This window comes from Aptenodytes patagonicus, chromosome 23 (genome assembly GCF_965638725.1).
Source record: "Aptenodytes patagonicus chromosome 23, bAptPat1.pri.cur, whole genome shotgun sequence".
Lineage (NCBI taxonomy): Eukaryota > Metazoa > Chordata > Aves > Sphenisciformes > Spheniscidae > Aptenodytes > Aptenodytes patagonicus.
This window is the reverse complement of record NC_134971.1, coordinates 6,368,954-6,392,592: the sequence shown is the minus strand read 5'-3', so window position 1 is coordinate 6,392,592 and position 23,639 is coordinate 6,368,954. Positions and strand designations below refer to the sequence as shown.

Genomic DNA, 23,639 nt, shown 5'->3' with positions numbered 1-23,639 from the left:
AGAAATATTGCAAACCCCCTATCTTCTGACTTACTAAAAGCCACTCAATGCCTTCTGCGCAAAGAGGAAAAAAGGATTGTTACAGTAACCTTCAAGTATTAGCTATTAATAAACAACAGCCTGCTAGAAGAACCCGAAATTCGCTTCAAATTGTCTTTCACGGAAAAAAGGTTTCTCTCAGCAATTGGCAGTACTTGAAGAAGCAACTTGAGAACCGAATCCCACAGAAATGGAAAGATTCTCAATATTATGACTGTGTGGTTTTGTTTTCGTCTGGGGCATTAAGATGACAGTGTTCCACCGCTTATTTTGCAAATCTTCTTACAAAGGCTCTCTGTCATGATTATACAAGATTTTATGTCTGATGCAAAGTACCGTTCTATCCCTCTGTGGCTACGGCCACAAGTCTTTCAGATTTGGTGTTGCAGCTCAGCTGAGATCATGCCTTTTGACACTACTGGAAACAGAATTATTTTCCCCAGTCAAGCAACCAGAGGTAAAGAGGGGTTATCAATCTCTTCCGAATAAGGAGGTCTATCAACAGGCTTACCTTTCTTAGCCGCCTTCTGCAAAGTTATTTAAAGAGCTCCAAGTCCCGTCCCCCCACCAGGGGTTTATATGTAACATTTCATAAAACAGAAAACAAAACGCAGTTTCACAAAAGTAAAGCATGAAAAAACGTGAAGCAGACTTCCTCCAGTAAAATCACAAGTGCACACATACCTATTTGTACATAGATCTAACCCCAGAAATGGTCGTACCTATAGAGGAAGACTGTGGGCTGATCAGGAGATCTTCCTGCACTTGCTCGCTTCCTGGGACTGTCTGTTGATCGCTCAGAGAGCTCTGGGATGCGCTAACAGGCTGCGATACTTCCTCGTGAACCTCCTCATCGCTTAACCTCTCCACTTTGACGCGCACGTCTTCTTCAATCACAAGGGGAGAACTGGCTTTTGTGCTCTCACAAGTCACGTAATCTGCAATTCTTCTGTTGGACTCGGAGGGCCCAGGCATTTCCAAAGTCCTAGAGTTCTCCGCCTGCTTCACCTTCTCAGACTGAAGTCTTCGATCAATTCCAAAAGGAAAAGTCCAGGGGAAAGCTAAAGACGAGTCCACGGGCTGATTTCTGGACTCCGGGTAAGAAGTTGAAGGATTCAGCACTTGGGGGGAACTTGTTTGTGTGTTACACTTAAGGGGGCTCTCGGGAGACATAACTATGTAGCTTTTGCGCTTTCTTCGCGACTCTCGGCAAACAGGAATGGTTCTTTCCACGACACTGCACTCAGAAGAAACTGGAGAAAGGCTGCCGTCTCGAGAAGTAAAATTGCAGTTTGCACTGTTCTCCTGTCCTGCATCCAGCACCTTCTCTTGCTGGCTGTTGGGCGTATTCCATAAAATGCTGGACTTCATGAATTCTGAGCACGTGCTAGCAACGCTGAACATCTGCATGTAGCTGGCTGCAGCCAACACATCAATAATGTTTTCTGTATTAATAGATAGTGTTGCTGTGTAAGCATATTCCAGAAGAGGTATAAAACCAGTCACTGTCACATGGTGCAGGTCTAACACGCTCTTGCTCTCGTCTTCTGCTTGGCCAACGAGCTTGGAACGGAAGAAGTCGCTGCAGGCTGCCAAAACCACCTTGTGCGCCCTGAAGATTTTGTCCTGGACGCGGATGGTGATATCACAAAAATGTCCATCGTTGCGGAGCATATTCAGCTTTCCCAGCATCTCCTGACTGTGAGCAGGGGAATTATGAGTGAATGTTTTAACACCCATTTTTTCACCTTTCTGCTAGCGTTCTTTCCACATACGAGAGATCACAGGTATCCTAAAACAAAGAACAAAACGGTCATTTCCATTTCTGAAAACCAAAGTGAAGTGGCTTCATGATTATAAGACTCTGTATGATCAGTAGGATTCTCTAGGGTCACGTTTTTCTAGGATCCAGACTGTGCGATGGACTAACTCTACAGAGATGCAATTACCTACTTGTAATTTTCAAAAACACAGATCAAATTATTTGCAATCTATCACTAATATCATCTTCCACATTTCTGCTACTGCCCACTCAAAACAAATTCCTAACACAGTTTAGAGAAAAACAAATGTCTGTAATACTAAAAGGAAAGCATTTTTGAGATGATCATCTGTGTAAGAAACCTGTATTTTTATTTCCTGGGCTCAGGAAACTATTGCTTACGGTTCTTAAACCTGACAGACTTTGTCAAATGTTTCTTTCAAGTGGAAAAGACATTAGCTTGTGTCCACTTACAAATGTGCAGGAGCAAGCGAATCTCCCAGAGAAGGTACTTAATACCAGAAAAGCTTTAGAGAAACTACAGCACAAATTTTCAGAGGGCAGAGTTCAAACTAGTAAACATAAAATAACAGTCGCCGATAGCTCTGCTTTCCTGCTGTAGTGCAGGTACCGATTGCCTAAAGCTGCTTTTAATAAATGCTTTTGGACTAGGATGAGAAGTTATTGAAAATTCCTTCAAAAACACAATGGATTATAAACCTCAAAGGAAAGTTTAAATCAAATACACACAAATTGATTTTATATATGTGATAAATAATACAAGGAAGGCAACTTCTTTCTTCTGGAAAATACAAAACTGCCTTCTTGGGGACCAGTTCTCTCCTACGTGTGGGAGCAAATGCATGGTTTTTGTGCAAGGTCCTGAAGGAGTAGAAGGGACCGTATGCCCCGCACTGTCTGCAAGTTTTAAGGCTGCAGCAGTATCTGAAAACTAAATGCCTCTGATTTGAGGAGGATGAAGCTGATCCACGTTTCACTCCCTCTCTGCAATACACAGGGGGAAGACACTGCGCCAAGCTAGGTGCAGTATGCCTAGACATCCTCTGCCCCTGCAGGGGAATTTCTGTGGCCACCAAGGCTGTCTCTACTTGCAGAGAGCGGAGCATCTCCGAAAATCAGTTCCTGGGTTTGCTCCAATTATTTCTGAATTATTTCACTGTAAAGGAAACATAAGCCACCATGTTTCACTTTCTTAAGGCCCCCCCCCCCAGCTTCCATGAAAAGTCTTCTGTGTTCCGCATGACTCACACAATTTACATGATATAGAAATACCATCTCGGTAAAGTTGGTGTTAAACATCAACAACATAATTGGATCGGATTATTTCCTGGAGTCAGCCAGCTTCTTCACATCATCCTTCTCCTTTCCCTTACACGTATGCAAAAACATACCACGCTTGCAAACTGCTCATGTGGAGCTTCACAGATACAAAGAGCACTGCAAGTTTGGAACAACTTACCACAAATCTCACCAGCCTTAGCACATATTTAAATGGCAGCTGTCAGAGCCTACCTTGTTCTACAGACATTTACACTTGGCTGCTTCTTGTGCCTATGATTTCACTTTTGATACTGCAAACCCTTTCAGACAGAGGAAAAGTATCTATTCGAGAGAACAGATTAACTATCACTTAACTATATATATAAAGTCTGAGTGAAACTATAAGGGCCATTTGGGTTTAAAATGAAATTTCACACTACTGCAGAAGAAGTTAAGCACAAGCAAAACACTCCCTTCGGTGAAAGAAAACATATCGACCTCAAGAGGCATCAGAAGATCCAGACTGTTTGTTCTCCAGCGTGAATCAAATGAAAAGCACATTTAATTGATCTCCGACCGAAACACTACAGTAAAATCTTGTAACAGCATATTCTAAAATGGCCTTGGGATACCCTTCCTTCTGAATTCCCAGTCGCTGCAGCAATTCCTCGGCACGTCAGAAGTCCAGAAGTACTTCTGTTCAGCAACTGGCTACAAAAAGAATAATACATTTGCAAGGACTATCAACAGTATACCTGGTATTTAGAAACAGTACCAATACATAATTATAAACAAAGAGAAAAATCTAAGCAAGCAATACTCCCAATTCTTACATGCCCAGAAGACTAACGCATTTTCCTTCTTTGTTCCTCTGAATGAGTAATGCTCATGTCTCCAGCCTCTAAGTGTGAGAGCTCTATTCTGCTCACCTCCTTCAAACCCTGCTCTGAACCATTCCTTGTCCTGCTTCCCCTTCCCTGCCTGCCTCTCCCCTCTTCTGGCTTCCTTTCCCCTTCTCCTTTCATCTTTTGCTTCCTTGACCTTGATCTGGTTACAGAATTTAAAATAAAATAGCTGAAGTCAGTGATGTGCAATAAATGGATTTACATTTATTACAGGAGCAGCGTGCCTGCCACGAATGTGGGATATTGCTCTGTTAAGTCACTTCTGTAAAACGACCTTCCCCCTCATTGCACTGACACCACCATTCAAACAAGTGGCTCCAGCACAGGCTTCAGTGTGGACAAAGGACGTACGCATATGCACGCTATTTTCAGAAAAGTCAAAAGGGGTGGGCCGAGGAAGGGGAACAACATCAGTTCTTTACAGTAAATGAGGTAGTAAAAACGTCAAATATTTTTAGAAGGTAATTTAATCAATATGAAAATATTTTCCGCATGAAAAGATGAGCATGTTAAAGCTCAGCCAGGTTATAAAATGGTTCAATTCCTTTTGTTAATCTTTTAGTGGCATAGGGCACTTTTATAGCTGCACTAAGTCACAGTGACAAAAGCGAGTAAAGGGCTGCAACGTTACAACTTCATCTCAAGTCTAACATCTTTGGATCATCACCATTTCGAAATGACATTTTGTCACGTCTTATTACCGATTATTAGATAGTCCGTGACAGCAGTTGTTAGTCCACAAGGTATAGGGTGCTACGTTCAGGAGCGATTAAAGAACCGTAAACTAGAACTAAATAGACACGGTACCTTGGCAGTGTTTGGGGTGGGGAGATCAAGGTGCACACATAAACTAATAAGTGGGTTGGAGCTGGCAAATTGCTCATCTTCGAGCCACAAACCGTCAGCGATTCTCTAAGCAGGGACCGGGCTTGGTATCGAAGAAACGGTGGCTTGCTTTTCCTTCCCAGCTGCTGGCAGCACGGCTCCTCCTCCCCACAATCCCCACGCACACGCCTATACCCTGGCCCTCAAGACATTAGAGTATTTCAAAGTTCAAGAGAAACACGGTGAAACTTAAAGACTCTTTCAAAAGTTTTAAAAATATTCTCAGCGGGCCACTTCGGCCCGTATTTAATGGGCTGCATTTAACTTTGCTGCAGACACTTACAGTTCAAGAGAATGGTTTTTCCAGCATGCATTCCTGCACTGGAAACGTGTGGGGATTCACCACCAAAGCGCGGATCCCCGGGCAAGGTGAGAATTCAAACGCGAGCACTTCAGCACTTCCAGAGCAAGGAGAATTTTCTCCACTATTAGCCAAAAGCAGTCTGAAGGCAAGCGTTACCGTCCCAAAGACTTTGTACAATTCATTTGAAAATTAGTTCTTTTTTTTTTTTTTAATCCTAGGAGCACTAATGTAGACCTGACCTTTAAGTAGTTCAAAGTAACTTAGCTCCTTACTGTTTCAAGGCTACTGAAAAACAAGTTTTAGCAACAGTTACCAATTCCTTTACACTGTTTTGGGACAATGATTAAACACATGTCAAGTTTCTCCGCTTAGAAACAGTAAACGTGGAAGTGTACACCATGGTGTGTAAATGAAAAGGAATTGTAGCAGAATTGAAAAATATTGCTTATGTGATCTGCCTACTTCCACGTACCCAAAAGTTAGCTTCTTATTCACCTCCTGCCTAACCTTCTGGCTCAAAGAATTGGTTTTGAAATGTAGTACCGATAATAATCTTGTTTTTTTTCTTTGGAAGAGTCAGTGAAGTAAACTCATAGAGCTGTTCACGTTCAGTTTCTCACTTCGCTACATCATTTTACAACAGAAGTGAATAATTTTTTAGCACCACGAAAACTACCACCCCACCTTTAACCTCCGTATCCTGAGCTGTGGCAACTTACAAAATATCATGAAAACACTAACTTTTCTGAATCCTAAACCCAACAGACTTCAGGTACATAAATGCCACGTTGGCTTTAGTGCCCAAAAAGCTCAGGAAATTCCCACCCTCGCGCTCACCAATCCCTCAGGTACACTCATTCAACCGTGAGGCCATGGTGTGAATCAGATCACTAGTTATCTTCTTTTTTTTAGAATTTATTTTTAACCCAGACCACTCCATCAGCACTGGTCACAGCACCATCCCATAAACAGCAGCAGCAGTCGCCCAGGCACAGACAAATCTTCCATGGGGATAAATGTGTGACCTGGACCACCTTATCTCTGTCAGCTTCTCGCTGTGCTACATAGGTACCAGCACCCCTTGCTCCCTCAAACCGTCTAACTGGTTAGTATAATTAAGTTTATAATTGAACTAGAACAACTGCGCTCAGTGCGTACTTAACTTCAAGTTTGCTATTTCTATTTCAGACTTGAAACGCTTGTGTATATAAACACGCATCTGTTTCCCCCAACACCAGCTGGCCTAATAAAAGGTACTATCTCCCACTACAAATCTTGCCTTGCTTCGCTTGACGAAACTGCTGACTGGAGCTGCCAAACTGTTCTCGTTTCAAACGAATCAACAGCACTTTCTAAACTTTGTTTAAAACCGTATTTTAAGTCAGGTCAGTAAACCTAGTTTGAACTAGGTACCACTGCCAAGCCTGACGGTATTTATGAAAAAGAGAAGGCAAACACAAGGTTTCTGTGCTCAAAATTACGTCAATGTGCAGTATTCACTTTGGTGTACTGGAATCTGGGGAATGCAAACCTGTAACCTTTAGCTGCAGTGGGTGACTGGACCAGGGAAATGAACCATCCAGATAAGTATGCAGTGTTTCAGAACTTCAGTTTCCTCTAGGACAGGATACTTCAAACCGTGTGCACAAAGGAGCTAGTGTTAAGTTAGCTACTTCATAAACACCGTTATGTTAAAACCTGAAATAGATGCCGAGCTGCAGTCTAAGAACGGAGGCTGAGGCGATGCTACACCCTGCAAAAAACACGAGAGCATTCAGTACTGGGGCTGACCTGGTCCTTGGTCTCTCAGTTCGGGAACCAGACTTTTATTCTCCAAACCACTCCCCCTGACATACCCCAAGACACTGAAATTGCTCCTGCGTCCCCTTTCCTCCCAGCTTCACAGAAGAGAACCATGTTCAGGCATTTTCTGTTTTAAGGAGTTTGGGGGGGGCTTTTGCTCTTGGACAGGGTTCTCGAGCTGCACGTTAGACAGTCCTGCGAGAAGACCTCTGTCTGTCCAGGAAAGAATCGCTAACAGCGAGGTAAGTAACTCCAGAGAACTCCACCTGGGAGCTTTAATGGTAGAGCAATTTCATGTAGCAAGCTGAAGACTTGAAATGCTACAATCCATCTACTGATTGTTAGCAGCAATAGTCCCTTTCACAGTTGAAGGCATATAAAAGAGTATGTTTTGTTTTTCCTATGTACTCCAGAAGTACTACATTTGATAAGATAACGCCATTTGTTTTGTAAAAACGTGGTTTTGGCACACCACTTTTGACAAGTTCACGTGCCAGAGCTTTTAAGGCCATTGACTCCATCTACCATTAGTGTCGCTCGCAAAAAGCATTTGGTACCTGCTCTGTACTCACGCACGAGTTTGTACCTACGTTCACCACTTAAATTTTTTTTTTTTTTTCTCTCTTCACAAGAGCACTTTCCAAGGACGCTACAGAGGCAAATTGCTTCTGAAGCAGCCACCTTCTCATCTGAAAAATTCCTGGCAAAGAGACTTTCCAAAAGAAGATTTTCCTAAATTTCAGTTACAGACCCCGAGAAGGTGCTGCAGAAGGGTGGCAGGCAGTATTTCAGAACGAGAGTTAAGCTTCATAGAGGCAGACTAAAACACTATCAGGAAGCAGCTATGGTTCAAATGCGTAAGTGCACACAAATAGCGCTAACTGATTCAGGTCTGTGTAAATAGCCTACATAATTTTCAGATGAAAGATGAACTCTATGCACCCAGGCCTCTAACTGTTTAACACTTGTGGAAACTGCATTGTGGCAATAAGCTCCCCGCCCCCCAATCTTAAATGAATTTGTAAGGATCTAGCTAAGTTCCTTGCCAGCGCTGTAACAGCTGAGGCTTACAAAGTCAAAGGACCAAGGCTGCAACTCTTCACAAAAAATTGTTGAAAAGATTTGCACATCTGGAAATCCTGAGCTGCGCCAGGGCCCATGATAACTTTACTTGCTTGGTACCAACTAAGGTAAAACTCTGCAGGACAGGAAAGCGAGGCAGGTACAAAAGCACACATTATTCCTTTACTGTAAGTTCTCTGACAGACCAGGAATAGTATTTATCTGCAAAGGACAAGGAGAAAAAGCATCCAACAGCTCCTCTTGCAAAGTAATTACTCAGGAATAAGGAAGGCCCAGAGTGTCCATGAAATACCTGTTTCATATTCCTAACACATCTCTAAGTTTCCCCAAAATTAAACCCTATAGTAACAGAAAGGAAAAGCTTTAACTGTAACATGCCATGAGACGAAAGAAGATGTGTGAGGGCACGGCGAAGTCCTAGATCGCAGTTACAGCACTGACTCACATTATCATTGCTATTGAAAACATTAATCTTTAATGTGGATAGGAAAAGAACGACTCAGATCTCAGATGATGGAAAAGTGGATTTGCATGACGCAAATCTGGTAGGTGCATTTTAATTCTCGGAGCTGGTGAAAGCATTGAGACAAGTAGTGGGGTGCCAAAACCAGCAATTTATTCTACAAAATGGTTTTATTGTAAATTGAGATGGTAGGTCAGCTGCAACAGAATAGTTCTGAAAGGACAAAATTAGAAAACATTTACATACACATTTTAAGGGAAAGTTCAGGGTGTAATTTTTGCAGTAACAACAGACTTCTTTCCCCTCACAGCAGAATACAGACTATCTTAAACCGGTTTGCATGACTGGAGCTTCGGCCGAGTGTTGAATTTAGAGGGAGCTGATACCCCTCCTCTTCAAGATGCCGTGGCTCCCAGCCACTTATCTCCCCTGCAATTTATCTTTCAAAACCCAGGTACTGCTTTTGGCAACTGTACCTTAATTGCTGCTTTTTTTTTTTTTTTTTTTTTTTAAAGAAGTTAATTAGATTAACTTCTTGAAGTGTATTCCCATACAAGAGATAGCAAAAGATTCACCTATTCTGGCTTTCAGTTTTAACCGTTACTAGCATCAAGGTGTAAGCTTTGGTCAGAAACCAATGCTGCTGCTGAATGCACTGAACTCGAGCTCTCCACATGCTGGAACATGTGCTTTACTCAGTGGTGAGGAAACTGATATGCACCAGGTATGAGGCTAATCAAAGAGCTCCCATTTCTGTGCAAATTCCTCAAAATAGTTAGAAAAATTCTCAGCTCTCTCCTCAGCTTTTGCCATGATGAGCCCAGGGCCTGCTCACCAAAATCGTTTTGTCATCCTCATTCATCACCTTGAAGCGGGTTCCAAAGTTTTGACTGAACAGAGCGTGCTCCTGGCCAGCACTCTTTCAAAACTCCAGTAGCCCGTCCCTCAACTGCCACTGCCCTCCTGGCACGCAGGGCGAGAAACACGTCCACTTAGCGCGGCTGTCTTGACTCAGAGCTGATCTGAACAGAACTGAAGGGGCCTGTGAGAGAAGCCAAAGTACCTTGTTAGAGACCCTGGTAACAACATATTACCAAACCTCCGCTGTGAGGCAGGACAGGGAAAGGCACTGTTTTTTCCAATCCACTTCTGCACATTCCTGTTACCTGATTTCAACTTTGTTCACCAAAAGACGGGCAGTACCTTAGCATGCTCTTCTATTTCCTCCTCGGTTTTGCAGAATTTGGGGGTTTTTTGGGTTTTTTTTTTTACACCACGGATATTAAACACAAACAGCAAAATACCTGCTGTGAAAGCAACAAAGACCAAGAATAAATCAGAAATATTTGCTTAGTTCCAAACGTCTCGGTTGTACTGGTTCTAAACTATAAAGCTCCAAGTAAAAAGCATACAGATTCCAGAGCGAGAAGACTGAAGTCTTCCTCATGATACAAGACTGCCTCAGCATATAAAAGCAGGATGTTTGCCGGATACATGAAAAAAGCAACATCTACTGTAATGAAAAAGAGGGGAACATGCCTACTACTTTTATTTTAGAATATTAAAACCAACATAAAACATATCACAGAGCTGTTGTTCTTGTAACCATGAGGTCGTAGCAAAGAAAGAACTGTAAACCATCAGTTAAACCATTGCTATTTTTCAGGAGTTGCTGTTTCTCATATAATGTAGTAGAGCAACGTGTCTTAGGGATTCTTGTTTTGTTTTCCTGATTAGTCATTTGCATGGAAATGAAGAAGTCGGATGTAAAAATTCAGCAGTCGTGTTCTGACAGCGTGGCAGGAGATATTAGATAAAGAGAGCCCGGGTGCAGGCTGATAGGAAGCAGTATTACAGCCTGAAGAGGAGCCTACATCAGAGCCCAGCACACAGCAGAGAGGACGGAAAGGCGTGCACCCAAATGAAGCTGGATCTGTCAATAACAGTGCCTCCACAAACCTTCAAAAACTTCCCAGTGATGGAACAGAACAAGACACGGAACTTACCAATTTGGGCCGACACATCTTCCAGCGTGTCCTTTGCAGACTGTATCTGTTTGAAAGCCCCAAGCATGTCCCGGAACTCAGAAAGGAGCTCTTCCAACCCCTGCATCTGGCAGAATTCAGAAGTCATCTGCCTGACTGTAAGTGATTACAGATGCCAAGGCCACGTTCACCAACTTCACCAGCAGCCACATACTTGCAGCAGACTCTCGTGCAGCTCTGGCTTGTCATTTCCTCGTGAAAGTGACACTTCTAGATTTATTCTCGTCCCTCATCATCCCGTATACGTGGCCTACAGGAAGCGGCCTGCAAGAGTTTCTTCTGACCAATCTCAAATTGGCAAGAGAATCTAATCCTACTGTAAACCTTCCTTTTTAATTTCTATTGCAGGAACTGCACACCACTTACGTCTTGGGGAAATAAGAGACAAATGAGAGTTTTGGCCTCTGCAGCTGACAAGCTCACAGCGGTCATGAGGCAGCTCTATAGCAGATAACCGATTCACAGATAAATCGGGAAATTATTAACTGTGGAAGTGTCACAGAGTCAGGACTCAAGTCACACATAGGAAAATTTAACATGCTGAATGGTCCCACTGGCTTCTGGGCAATGAAAATGAGTCTGCACAGCACTGTAATGGCCATGGCCAACGGCAGACCCTTCTGACTGACGGGAGAAGCTGAGAGCTGACAACAGCTTGTAACTGTTGTTACTTTTCTTGTAACCAGAAAAGCTTGGGAACCACTGACAGACAACGGAGAGCTCTGTATGTAGGCACTGAGAGTGCTGGATTAATACAGCAAGAAGATTAAAGCATAGCTACAACTCCTAGACTAGATAAAACTTGAAGATTAAAGATCACGTTGTAGGTGTGTAAAACATGTTACCACTCCTTTCATTAGAAGTCAATCTAAAAACGTTTCCATCAGACGCTGCTGTGATTACAAACATGTAAACTGATAATTCTCACGGAAAAGGTGCTAGCGTACCAGGAGAAGAGGCAGGACTGTTCAAAGACTGTCTCATTTTGTGGTATGCACCTGCCAGAAAGCTTGGCAATGTTAACGCTGGGTCAATGTCATCTCTCAAACATTTAGTGCAAAAGCTCCGATTACTTAAAAATATAGAGATGTTTTCATCTCTCAAAGATACATGCTTATAGGTGTTTGTATACAACTGCAGAAATCTGGCTAAATGAAAACAATCTGAAGAAAAGAAGACTGAAGAATAAGAAAAACAAACAGAAAATGGGACACCACCTGTGTTTACTGAAGCTAAAGTATGTCAAACTGCCCTGATAATGTATTTTTTGGGAAAAAAAGATAAGGGAAATGCCACGTATGATGAGAACTTCATCAAAATGTTTGAGCAACATGACACATAGAGCTATTAGTGAAGACAAGGAGATGAATAGACAAACGGCAGGTAAGGAGCCAGCTGAAAAGAAGTAATTCATGTACTTGAAATAACAGGTTAAAGAATTTACCTGTGAAGTGCCACAAGGACTTGTTTTAGCAAATGAGCTCTGAATGTTTCCGTAAAGACACTGGCTCAAAAAATGCTGATGAAAAGGTTAAGATGTATCATCAGCCCAACGCAGAAAAACAAATGACTGAGAGCCTGAGGAACAGAACAAAATTCACGGAAATCCAACGGTATGAAATTAAAACTTTGACATCATATACTAGGGAGCTAGTAACAGACTTGACCCATACTCTGGAAGCCAATTAGTTAGAAGTGGCTTTGGAGAAAGATCTCCACGCTATTAAATTAAATCGAACAGCTAACTGAAAGGCCCACAGAACAACCAGACTATTTTAACACCTCATTTTTTGTCAGGTATTTGTCAATGTCTATTTTCATCTCCTGAAAGGTTCTCAAGAGGGTTTTTTGGTGGTGGTGTTCTCTGTGCAGCTCCCCCTTAACATGTCTGTAAAGTAAACTATGCTTAGATCTTTTCAGAGCATCTGACTTAACCAGACGATGTTTCAGCTAGAAACATGTACTAGCTAGAACTGATAGGGCATACGTTAAGTGCACTGATCAGCAAGACAGCTCTTAATCTCAGGATCTAATTAAAAGAAGAGATTACAATAACCAGGGCAGTACAGTAGTGCGTGCTGAATGTACAGTGTTGATCTGACGCCACTGACTGTTTTTACGCAACAGCTAGAAGACACGACGTTTCTTGAAACCATTTACAGATACAGACAGACGTCATTTTCTTAAAGGACGCTGTACCTTTCTACATAACTGAGGTTCGCTGGCCCCAACAAATTTCGTGTTTCACGCAACAGCTGAACTCTTAAATAAGATTTATCTGGGGAGGATTTAAAACAGTAGCTTTGCACCGTTCTGGTGCAGGACGTGCAAAGAGCTTCAGGAACGCAATCAGGTACAACAGTCTGGCTACTCTTTATTCCTGACGACACGCAAGAAACTCCACACGTTTTCATAGCCTTCCCCCCCCCGCAGCCCAAGTCTTGTTTTCCCTCGCCATGATGGAGTTTTTCAAGTTTTGGTGCGATCATTTGAAGTCAGCTCTTTCAGAGAACAGAATGTTACCATTCACTACTTCAAAGGGCCCAGATTTAACTTGTTGCCTTTTTGAAGCTGCAGTGCAAAGTATAAACTTTATGTGCCTAATATAGCTTTCACACGGCTGAATAAGCAAACTACATAAACGCCACTTTCCCCAGCCTCCAGCACTTTGAACTTTTCATTGCAGGAATCTCACATTAGTGTTCCATATAACACATAAAAGCAAATTTTCTGATAGTACTTAAAACTGAGGTTCATTTAACAATACGAGCAGTAACTGCTAAAAGGTCTTGATATATACTGAATTACGTTTATTCTCATAATAAAAATTGATGTGCGAACTTCGCTAGAGAGAATGTATTGAGATATTTCACAACATACTCACTGCCCTGCAATTTCTGTTTTCCACCAGTTCTCTGAAAAAGCACATGATCAAACTATTAGATCGCTAATTTAGCAGTGGTTTGCCCTGAAAGCGCATGCTAGAGATGTTTGTGCCACCAATGTACGAGCAAATCTCCATTTGGGGGGTTTTTAATAGAATAAAAGCAACAAGTGAATTCACAGTCCTCTTCGTATCCTCACGTAGGCAAGCCCCACAGAATGTAATCAGATTATACTGAACGGACTGATGCGTTACATCCCTGAGGCACACATTCAAATTTAACCACTCTTTCCATACCGGTGTTCATGCATAATTTTTAAGTGATCTTAATATCTTCTTTACACTTTTGCTCCGTGCAAATTCAGGTTAAGTTTTTCCCAAATTTCTCAGTGTAGAAAAGCCATTACATGACCGTTTCCCACTCTGGGTAACAAAAAGCAAGGCTTCGGTTTTATAGTCTTTGGTCTTTAACAGCAGTGCAAATGAACGACACAAAACAAAAACAAAAATACAAGTTGAACATGAAATTCTTCTAAGTACTGCAAATTGCCAAAAAATATCCATAAAGTGCTTTCACTTGTCACGTGGCAGCAACCTTCTAGTTTAAACTAATTCCAGAAAGCTATTTTTTCTTGTTTTACCATGGCTACCCATAGCATTTCAGTCTTCGCTTTCAGAAGCTCTGCAAGCGTATCAACATAAACTTACGAAAAAAATACCTCAAAAAGACTACTCAAGCCAACCTCCCAAATTAGTAACAAAAGCAAAAATCTCCAAGCCCTTTTCGGTGGCACCATGTGAAAGAAATATCAAGGAAAATGGCACGGGTTTTGTATCTGCATACCAAAATAGTCTAATATGGTTCAAGATTTTTTTGGTAGCGCTACTGCATTAGATCCACGAAAGAGTCAAAAGGAGAAAAAAAACAAAACCAAAACAAAACTATCTGTGCTTCCTCACACACGCGTATGCCTATTTACAGAACAGTGCCAAGTCCTACTACATGTCTTTGAAGGGAGGAAAGGGCACATGCCTCGTGTTTTCAGACAGAAGAGGGTCCATTTCAGAGACCGTTTTAACTGACGGCACAGTGAAAACCATGCTTGGAAAAGAAATTATTTCTTCATTTCTTCCAAGACAAAACCAGGGCCTAACTGGGTGTGTTACGCCCCAGGAGCTGCCAATAGCAACCAAACTGAAGAATCCCTCCCCTCCGCTATCACCCCCAAGCTGTGCCTCCTACCTTATTGTGCGCGAGGCTTTAATTTTTGTCACTTGGAAATGACAAACCTGTCTCCTCATTTTACAGAAACAAATGACTGTAACCACATATCACAATCATGAGGTTTGTGACAGCCAAATTTGGCTAAGTGCTAGTTTTTACTAGTTCAGCACAAAGCTTACCTGTCAACCGATTTGTTGTTTGAAGTGCTCAGGTTTATTACAAAAAATGACAGCTTTCCTTCTCGCACTTTTATTCCAGATTAGCAAGGAAGCGTTACACCTTAATGAAATCCACATTAACCACAAGAAATGAATTTTTCTGAAGTCCAATGCAAATCTTAAATCTCCCTGAAGCACGCTAGCCCCATTAACGCCCGAAGTACTGGAAGCCTGCGCTGACAAGCAACACCACGGAAAAACCTGCGTAAAGAGCAAAAGGGGAGAGATCAAGGCAAAGTCACACATCAGCGTACAATCTGAAGAGGCGAAAAGGCATCGCTAATCCAGACAGCGTGGACCGCGGCCAGCTAGTCAAGGTGTCACAGACACATAAACAAGCAGCCACCTTTCGAACGGAAGCGGCTGTAAAGAATCCTGAACAAGTTTAAGCAAGGCAGGAATGTGGTTGTGTCATCACCCTTTTGGCACTATGTGTACCCTTTATTTTCCTAATGACTCACTTATGCGGATAAATGCTGAAAAGGAGTTCTTCTTGGCCCCAAAAACGAGAAATCCTTGTATTTATCCACAAATCATGTTATCAGGTGAGCAGCGACTATACAGGTTTCTAACTTTCTTCCATCGTATGGCCAAACCTGGACCGGCAGAACCATATCCATGGTTCAGGCTGGGGATAAGGAGAGTTTTGTGGGGGTTTTTTTTAAGCCTTTAGCATCTTTACTAAACATTTCACAGAAACTTCTCAGAGTAGGTCTTTCTTAACAGGGGTATTTGTCCACTTAAAAAAAAAAACCAAACCAAACAACACAAGATGCTGAAAGAAAACCGCAGAAACTGTCAGACCTGCAGAGCTCCAACACTATGTAAATATCTGCCCCTAACATGGGACCAGCTTGCCCCTGAACCCACTAGTTATTTCCAAACCCACTTGTGATTTCCAGGGCTCCTGGGTCTCCACAGGACATGGCATCTTCATGCTTCCAAAACCTTCCAAAAGACCTAACTCTGACAAGTACCCACCATAATTGCAGTTTTTCCATAAAGCACTCTTGGGGATACCCAAATACAAAATGCCGTACCAACTACCATCTGTAGCTAGATTTATAAATGAAGATCTTCTTCAGTATCTGTATTTCCACTAAAATAGCTCTTGCTACAATTACTACGTTCATTTGTACTTTTGACTATAAAACATTACACACAGTAAATGTTTATAATATTATCACAGATGAGCTAAAAAGTGTCCCTTTATTAGAAAGCATCTCTTAATGCTCTGAAAAAAAAGCCTTTATGCAGTCTTCTTGGGTAAAAGCAAGCAAACAAGTATTGTGGTCAAATCACCTCAAAACAATATAGCAGAGCTCAAAGGAAAAAAAAAAAGTGATGTAGAACAGCCTCCGCAGACAGACGTACTAAATAGACTGGGACAATACAGCTTGGAAAAGAAAAAAAAACCCCAAAGAGAGAAAACTGAGAACACAGAGATCTATAAAATTGCAAATGAGGCGGTGACTGAAAAAAGGTTCTTTATTCTTTCTCATACTACCAAAACTAGGAGGCACTCAATGAGATTACCATTCATCAGGTTTAAAACAAAACAAACAAAAAACCCCCCAAAACCCAGGAATTATTTTTGCACAAATCGTGGGATTCATCGCACGGTATACTGTAGAAGCTGCAGGTATAAACCGTTCAAAAGGTCTAGGCAAATCCATAGGCGACAGGTCCAACAGGCACTATTAAACATGACTGTCAGCACATACCCTCCAGCTCGGCCCACCTCCAAACCCTTCGCTGCCAGTAGGTGCACCGAGGAATGATTACTGCCCTGTCTGTGTATGCTCCTCCACTTTCCCCCTAATGATTTCCTTCTGGCCACTGTCACAGACCCCACGCTGAGCCCAACACACATTCTGCAATCCTTATTATGCCATCATTCACATGCTCTGATAAACCTGTTCATGTGAAAGAATTACTTCCCCGGCTCTAAATTAGAATATATTGAAAACACGCTATCTACAAATAATGCACACTTTAAGTAACTTCCTTAACTTGATTAAATGGAATGTAAGAATTAAATGAAATGCCGAGCGTTTGCAATTCCTCTCTTCCCATCCGTACGCACGAATGCCGTTTTATCGGGTTTGCAGTTCGTTTCCTACCACCACCATTTCATTTAGGCACCTTGTACAAAGCAGTACTAGACATTTGTTTTCATCCAGTGAAACCATTAGAAGAATCAATCTGATCTCCAAGGCAAGTTAAGAGTAATGGACTCCTATGTTTGCTTAGCAATAAGTACACAACTGTTTAATTAGATCTATATGCTAGAAACCGCATCTTTCGAGGCAACGGCAGCAGCCGCGGAGAGTGAGGCGTTTCAACTTCGTACATAAAGCGATGTTTTCAGTATTTCTTTTTCTGCTTATAACTGCTGAAGTACTAACCACCTACTTCCATATCAAAACGCTGTTACAGGTAGAGGCACATCTCCCACCCAGGTTTGTTCCCGCAGTCTTACACAACGCTTTTTCAAAGAAACAAGCAATTAAGTTGCTGCCCCTTTTCAGCCACACACAATTCCAAGACTGATGTCATATTTCAAGCGACAGACTGTGAACGCGCTCTGCAACCGTAGCATTTAATTTAGAAGTCAGCACTTGACACATTGAAGTATTTGGAATTCCTGAAGTCTGGCTGTCTGCACAGTTGCATAATTTGAGCAGGGATAACCTACTTATAACCGGGCGAGACGGGAGAATGTCAACAGACAATCCCTTCTACGTCAAGGGACATCTCCTTCCTCGTCACGTGCCAGCAAGAGCCTCACTGCTTTGTCACAGTTTGACTTTCTTCTTGTTTAAGCTAGTGGATTACAATGCCTAAAAGGAGCAAAGTTCCACGTATCGTCAGCTCTTCTCATAGAAATATACTCAAACGTTCTCATTGAAAAAGAAGTTTACCAGATGTAACAGACAACGCCAGCGAAATGCTAGATGCGAAGCAACCAATACAAGCGCAAAGTACCCGAGACCTTCTCCTTGTCGGCGACAAGTCACACGAACACCGTTCACCTCATAGCACGGGCATCGCACATCCATTCACAAGGAGGACGTAAAAATAAAAAGCCTCCTTCAAGCAAGTCACGGGAGAGGACCAAAAATAACGTTCGGATGCCTGTCCAACTTCACACACGGGGAAAGCTGTATTTGCTTTTGATCCTCTCAGCAAACAGCTGACCAGACCCTCCTAACAGCACACATTCGCTACAGACACCACAGAAGGAAACCACCCCTTTTGCAAGTTGCCAGAGTTTATGATTAACCTCCTGTTGCAACAAACATGGCAAGGATTCAGTTTCACTTGCCGACTACTTCTCTTACGTATTACAGAAGCAATACATAAGGACACTCCCCCCCCTCCCAACCTCACAGTCACAAGAGGAGGAATTCTCTCGCCCTGTAAACAAAACCAGCGCGAAACCTTCTGTGTGGGAAAGCGAGCGCGATCCTCCCTCCTGACAAGTCAGCGTCCGTGCAGCATCCACCTGGGGAGACTAAAGTAGGGCTGGAAATTCCCTTCCCCTGGAAAGGGACTGCTCGGAGTGTTCGCACCAATTAAAGTTTCAGATTAAAAACAGCTGTTTAAACAGAAGTAGTCCCTAGGGAGAGACACTTACAGCACTGTAACTGGTTTCTGGTATAAACAGTTTTACATCAATGGAGGCATTTATACTGGTAGAGCTGTGTCTAAGCTAACAGGTTAACACTTGTTCAGCTCTATCTCCTTAAATAGATGCACTTAAACCCAGGCAAGGTCCCCGGGTGCATCACACCTCGGATCTGCGTTACACGTAGACGTCAAGCTGCAGTAAGAGACCTCGATGGCAGGAGAAAAGCACACCGCACTCGAAATACCCTAAAAGACTCCTGGATGCTAGTCTGTGACCTGCCTGCACTGAAGCCATTCCCACTCAGTGTCACCTTGCAGGGTCCGCAGAGCAGTGCCGCAGGAGTGCCCCGCACATGATAAACAACCACGTCACCTGGTCTACGAAAACACGCAGCTAGAAGCCGGGGATCAGCTCAGAGGGTGAACGGGGTGACCTCCGCCTAAGTAAAAGCTAAGCGTACTGGAAACCCCGAGGATAAACAAAATAAAAATTGAAAAAGGGGAAAAGGAAAAGCCTCATGTCGGGCAGAAGCACAGAGAGAAAGCGGGGGCAAACACGTAAGCGGGAAATCTGAGAAATTCCCCATGTGGGGAACCAAGGACCTCACGTGAGGAGAATTATGAAAGCAGGAGACTTCTAGAAACACTAGAATAGATCCCGGGCTGGACAAATTATGCCTATGACCAGAAAAGAGAAATTGAATGTATTTTAGACCCGTTATTCCCAACTTGGGATCTGCAGATACCTAGGAAGTACGCAGACCACTTCTTTTTACTCTGGCGGACTGCTCAGAAAAGAAAAACTAAACGTCGAAGCAAAAAGCAAGGTAGGCTTAACCTGCCTGTATCGCACTGCGGTATCAGCAGGGCACATGAAGAAAAAGGCTTGAAAGTCTCAGTCATGAAAGATGTAACAGGCAGCCATGAAGAGATAAGAAACGGGTAAGAACGGGTGACCTCTCTGGCACGCGTAGCAAGGGAGTACCACGGTCTGGGGGCAGGCAGTGAAACAGCTGCCGCTGGGTGTCCGTGGGAACATGCAAGACATGGAAGGACAAACAGTGGAAACCTTCTCCCTGGAGGCATGTAGGAGAAATGCCTGCCTGCCCGCCCAAGGCTACCGGTGAAATGCTGCCTGCTCCTTTCCTGATGCGTGCAAACACGCACAACGCGGGATGCACCGGCTTTTGGTAGGCAGTCAGTGGGCTAACCCTGGTGTGCGCATATATATGTAGGAGGAGAAAGACCCTCCCTCTTCCACGGGCAGAACATGCCCCACAGCGCAAACAGGAGATGGGCCGGAAGAGTTGTCCCTTAGGCTTTGGTGGAAGATATGTGCATGTCTATTTGGGTGGAAAAAACCACTCGGCAGCTTTTCGTAGACAGGAAGAAGCCTCCTGGGGTGTGTGTGTTTAACGGGCTGTGGTGGTCAAGCGTGGAGGCATTCCCCAGCACACCTGTGTGTGGAAAGAAGTACAGCAGATTTTGGGAGGCAGTGGTACCCCTGCCCTGCGTGTATGAAAGGAGGCAATAGGCTCCGGGCAAGCAAGAAGCAGATTATACCCCCCGCCCCAGCATCTGCCACTGTTTATGTTTGTGTATAGGAAAACAACCCCGAACGCACGGAAGGAGAGCAGAGAAACATGCAACAGATCCCGGCAGATGAGCAGTACGATATCCCCAGCACGCGTGGACACGGGTGCAAGGAGAGGCAGCACAGCAGACCCTGGCAGATGGGCAGTAAAGAATATGCAGAAAGGGGTGTTGTAGGGGGGGGAAAAAAAAACCAACAACAAAACAACAACAAAGGGACAGCAAGCTTTGCCTAGCAGCTAGTGGGAATCGCTCTTTTCCTCCCATAAGCCTGCAGTGGAAAAGGGAGGCAGCAGGTATCCCGCTGGGATGCAGGAGACAACACGACTCTCCCCTCCCCGCCCCCCCGCCCCGAAACTACACGTTTGCGTGTGCCCGGGCAGCCGAGTGCACCCACGGGCTTCCACAGCCAACGCAGCTCCCCCGGGATGCGCGTAAACACCGCGCACGACGGGCAGCACGATCCCCACGGGGCTGCCCGGAGCAGGGGGGGGGGGTGGTGGTGTAACCCCCCCCCCCCCCAGCCCCGGGAACCCGCTCGGGAGGCGCGGGGGTGACACGGCCCCTCGTGGGAGCGGGACACACGTGAGCACGCGGCGGAGGAAGTGCACCGCGCAATGCCATCCCCCCCCCCCGGGGCGGGGGGGGGCCAAGCCGCAGCCGGGCAGCCCCGGGGACGCCGGTCACGCCAGGACCACCCCCCCCCCCGCCCCCGCACTCCCCGCCACGGGGAACACGCGTGCACAGAGCGGCACCGGGGGGGGGAGAGGGGGACGGACCCGCGGGGTGCAGCAGTTAAAGCCCTCCCCCAGGTGGGCGCCCGCCTGCGCGCGCAGGGGCGCCGTCCCCCGCCCCTGAGGGGAACCAACGGCCGCCGCCGCCGCGCCCCCCGACACCCCCCCCCCCCCGCCCGACCCCCGCCGCCTCCAATGCCCTCCCCCTCCCCCCGCGCCGCCACAGGTCCGGCCGCCCTCCCCGGTTACCTGCGGTCGGTGGGGCCGGCTGGGCCCGGCGTGCGCGGCAGGCCGAGCCCCCTATCTGGGGCCGCGCCGGGGCCCTGCCTGGGCCATGACGGCGGACCGGGAGGCGGCGGGGGAGGAGGAAGAGGAGGAGGAGGAGGAGGAGAAGGAGGAGGAGGAGGAGGCCGCCGCCGCCGCCGCCTCCCCCTCAGGCGGCGCGCGGACGTGGGGCGCGCGAGCCCCCCCGCGAGAGGTGGGCGCGGGGGGGGGGGGGGGGAGGGAGGGGGGAGCGCTGTGCACGCGGCGGCGCGCGCGCTGGCCGGCTGGCGGGGCGGGGCGGAGGAGGGGGGGGGGGGCGGGGGGGGGGGTCCCGGCGGTCCGAGCTGCCGCGCGCCGCGCCGCCCGGCCGGGCACTTTGTTTGTGTCCCACAGTGCACCGCGGCGGGGCGGCGGGGGCGGGGCCGCGGCGGCGGCGGCGGCGGGGGGGGGGGGGGAGAGGCATGCGCAGTGCGGGGCGGCGGGACCAGCCGGGACGGGCACCCCGCGGCGGGCAGCGCCGGGGATGGGGCGTTCCGGTGCGTGCGGGGTCCGTGCCCCGCCCCGCCCCGCCCCCGCCGCGTTGCACGGCGGGCACCCCGCGGTGTGCGTGTCCCCGGGGACCGGGGTGCTGCCGTGCGTGCATCCCCCGGGGACCGGGACGCTGAGGTCCTTGCGTCCCGTCCGCCCCGAGCATGGGGTGCCCCGCTGCGTGCACCCCCGGGGCCAGGGCCGTGCACCCCAACCCCCCCGGTGCTCCGGTGCGTGCGCCCCCGGGGCCAGGGCCGTGCATAGCCCCTCACCGAGCACGTTGCATGCAGCCCCTTGGCCCGGGACCGTGCACAGCGTGCACCCCAACCCCACCGGTGCTCCAGTGCGTGCACCCCCGGAGCCAGGACCGTGCACCCCAACCCCCCCGGTGCCCCGGTGCGTGCACCCCCGGGGCCGGGACCGTGCACAGCGTGCATCCCAACCCCCCCGGTGCTCCGGTGCGTGCGCCCCCGGGGCCAGGACCGTGCCTAGCGTGCATCCCAACCCCCCCCGGCGCCCCCGGGGCCAGGGCCGTGCATAGCCCCTCACCGAGCACATTGCGTGCAGCCCCTTGGCCCGGGACCGTGCACCCCAACCCCCCCGGTGCTCCGGTGCGTGCACCCCCAGGGCCAGGACCGTGCACCCCAACCCCCCCGGTGCTCCGGTGCATGCACCCCTGGGGCCGGGACTGTGCGCAGCGTGCATAGCCCCTCACCGAGCACGTTGCATGCAGACCCTTGGCCCCGGACCATGCACAGCGTGCATCCTACACTCCCCCCCCCCCCCAAACACGGGGTGCTCCGGTGCGTGCACCCCCCGGGGCCCGAGACCGTGCAAACTGCCCTCCAGTTTGCATCCATCCCGGTCAAATTTAGAGCTAACGAGACTCTTAATTAACCCACCCCTATAATTTGGTCCAAATCTGCGCTAACTTGGGGTAAGCACAGCTGAATTTAACGGGATTAGCGCAACCGTTTGCTCCACGGCTTGTTTTACCCTGGGGTGGGGTGGGTTTTTTTGTTTTTTTTTTTTTGTTTTGGCGACGAGCGCTCAGTAAATCGAAGCAGGAAACAGATTGAAAGGCCGCGGATCCAAAAACGTTAATCAGCGGCAAAAAATTTAAAACCGGCCCCTGGAAAACGCCACGCTGCTCCGTCAGCAAAAAAGGAAAAAAAAAAACCAAACAACAAAACCAAACCCAGACAAACCCCGAGGCCAAACTCCCCGCGCTGTAGTAAAAACCCTGGGTCCATTTTTCTGGATTACTTGCAAAATCGGGGAGAAAACCGGAGCCGCAGCGATCTCCGGGGTTGGTGGAGATCCCTCTCTCTGCTGCTTGATTCTCCTTTCGCTTCCTCTTACATTGCGCTTCGCATTCGTGGGGAGCTGTATTGCAACCCTGACGCGCGGCTGCCTCCCCGTTGCAATCTGCTCCCGGAGCAAAACGGCACCCGTTGCAGCAGGTTGCACGGGCGCAGGGGGTTGCGCCCGCTTTAACAGGGCGTAATTTGCCAGGCGAGGGAGAATCCGCTCCACGGTAACTCCTGAATCACAGAGGATTAATGAAAAAACTCGGGCTGCCACCCCTCACCTTCAAAATGCCGCTCCGAAAAGCGTCGAGCTGGGGGCGTTTGACGGTGGAGCTGTAAAATCGAGCGATTTTGGTCGACCGACAGCCGGCGGCGTTTCCTGAAGGCGCCGAATCTGATGCGCCTTTTCTCGCTGACTCCGTAGGCATGGGTGTAGCAGGTTGTGGAGTTGCTTCAAAACGCTGATTTGTAACGATTTCACGAATAAAGCCTCGGGTTAGTGCAGCGGAGACGCTTGGTCGTCACGGTGGGTTGTTACACTTGCATCCTGCTCGAGGCTTGCTCCGAGCAGGTCGTGGGCTTTGCACGGGTGGGAAATAGGGTCCAAACAACCCGAATTCGCGTCTGGGAGACAGCGAAATTCAGCGTGGTCTGTGTCCTGGCCGCGCTTCAGCAAAGTA

At 46.8% G+C, this 23,639-nt stretch overlaps 1 protein-coding gene across 9 annotated transcripts in view; it reads right to left on the bottom strand.

Moving 5' to 3' along the window:
* Positions 1 to 23,639, bottom strand: part of ZBTB44 (zinc finger and BTB domain containing 44) — a 45,733-nt gene extending 22,094 nt beyond the window's left edge. For 8 of the 9 annotated variants that reach the window (XR_012997045.1, XM_076358606.1, XM_076358613.1 and 5 more), the window contains exons 1-2: positions 21,107 to 21,293; positions 762 to 1,831 (exon numbers count right to left, since the gene is read on the bottom strand). Coding sequence is in view for 8 of the 9 variants with exons in the window: in XM_076358606.1 (XP_076214721.1) it covers positions 762 to 1,779 (1,018 nt within the window). In the remaining variant the exon portion in view is untranslated. Of the gene's footprint in view, positions 1 to 761; positions 1,832 to 21,106; positions 21,294 to 23,240 lie in introns of those variants that run through there. The other variant, XM_076358608.1, reaches the window with a different exon arrangement.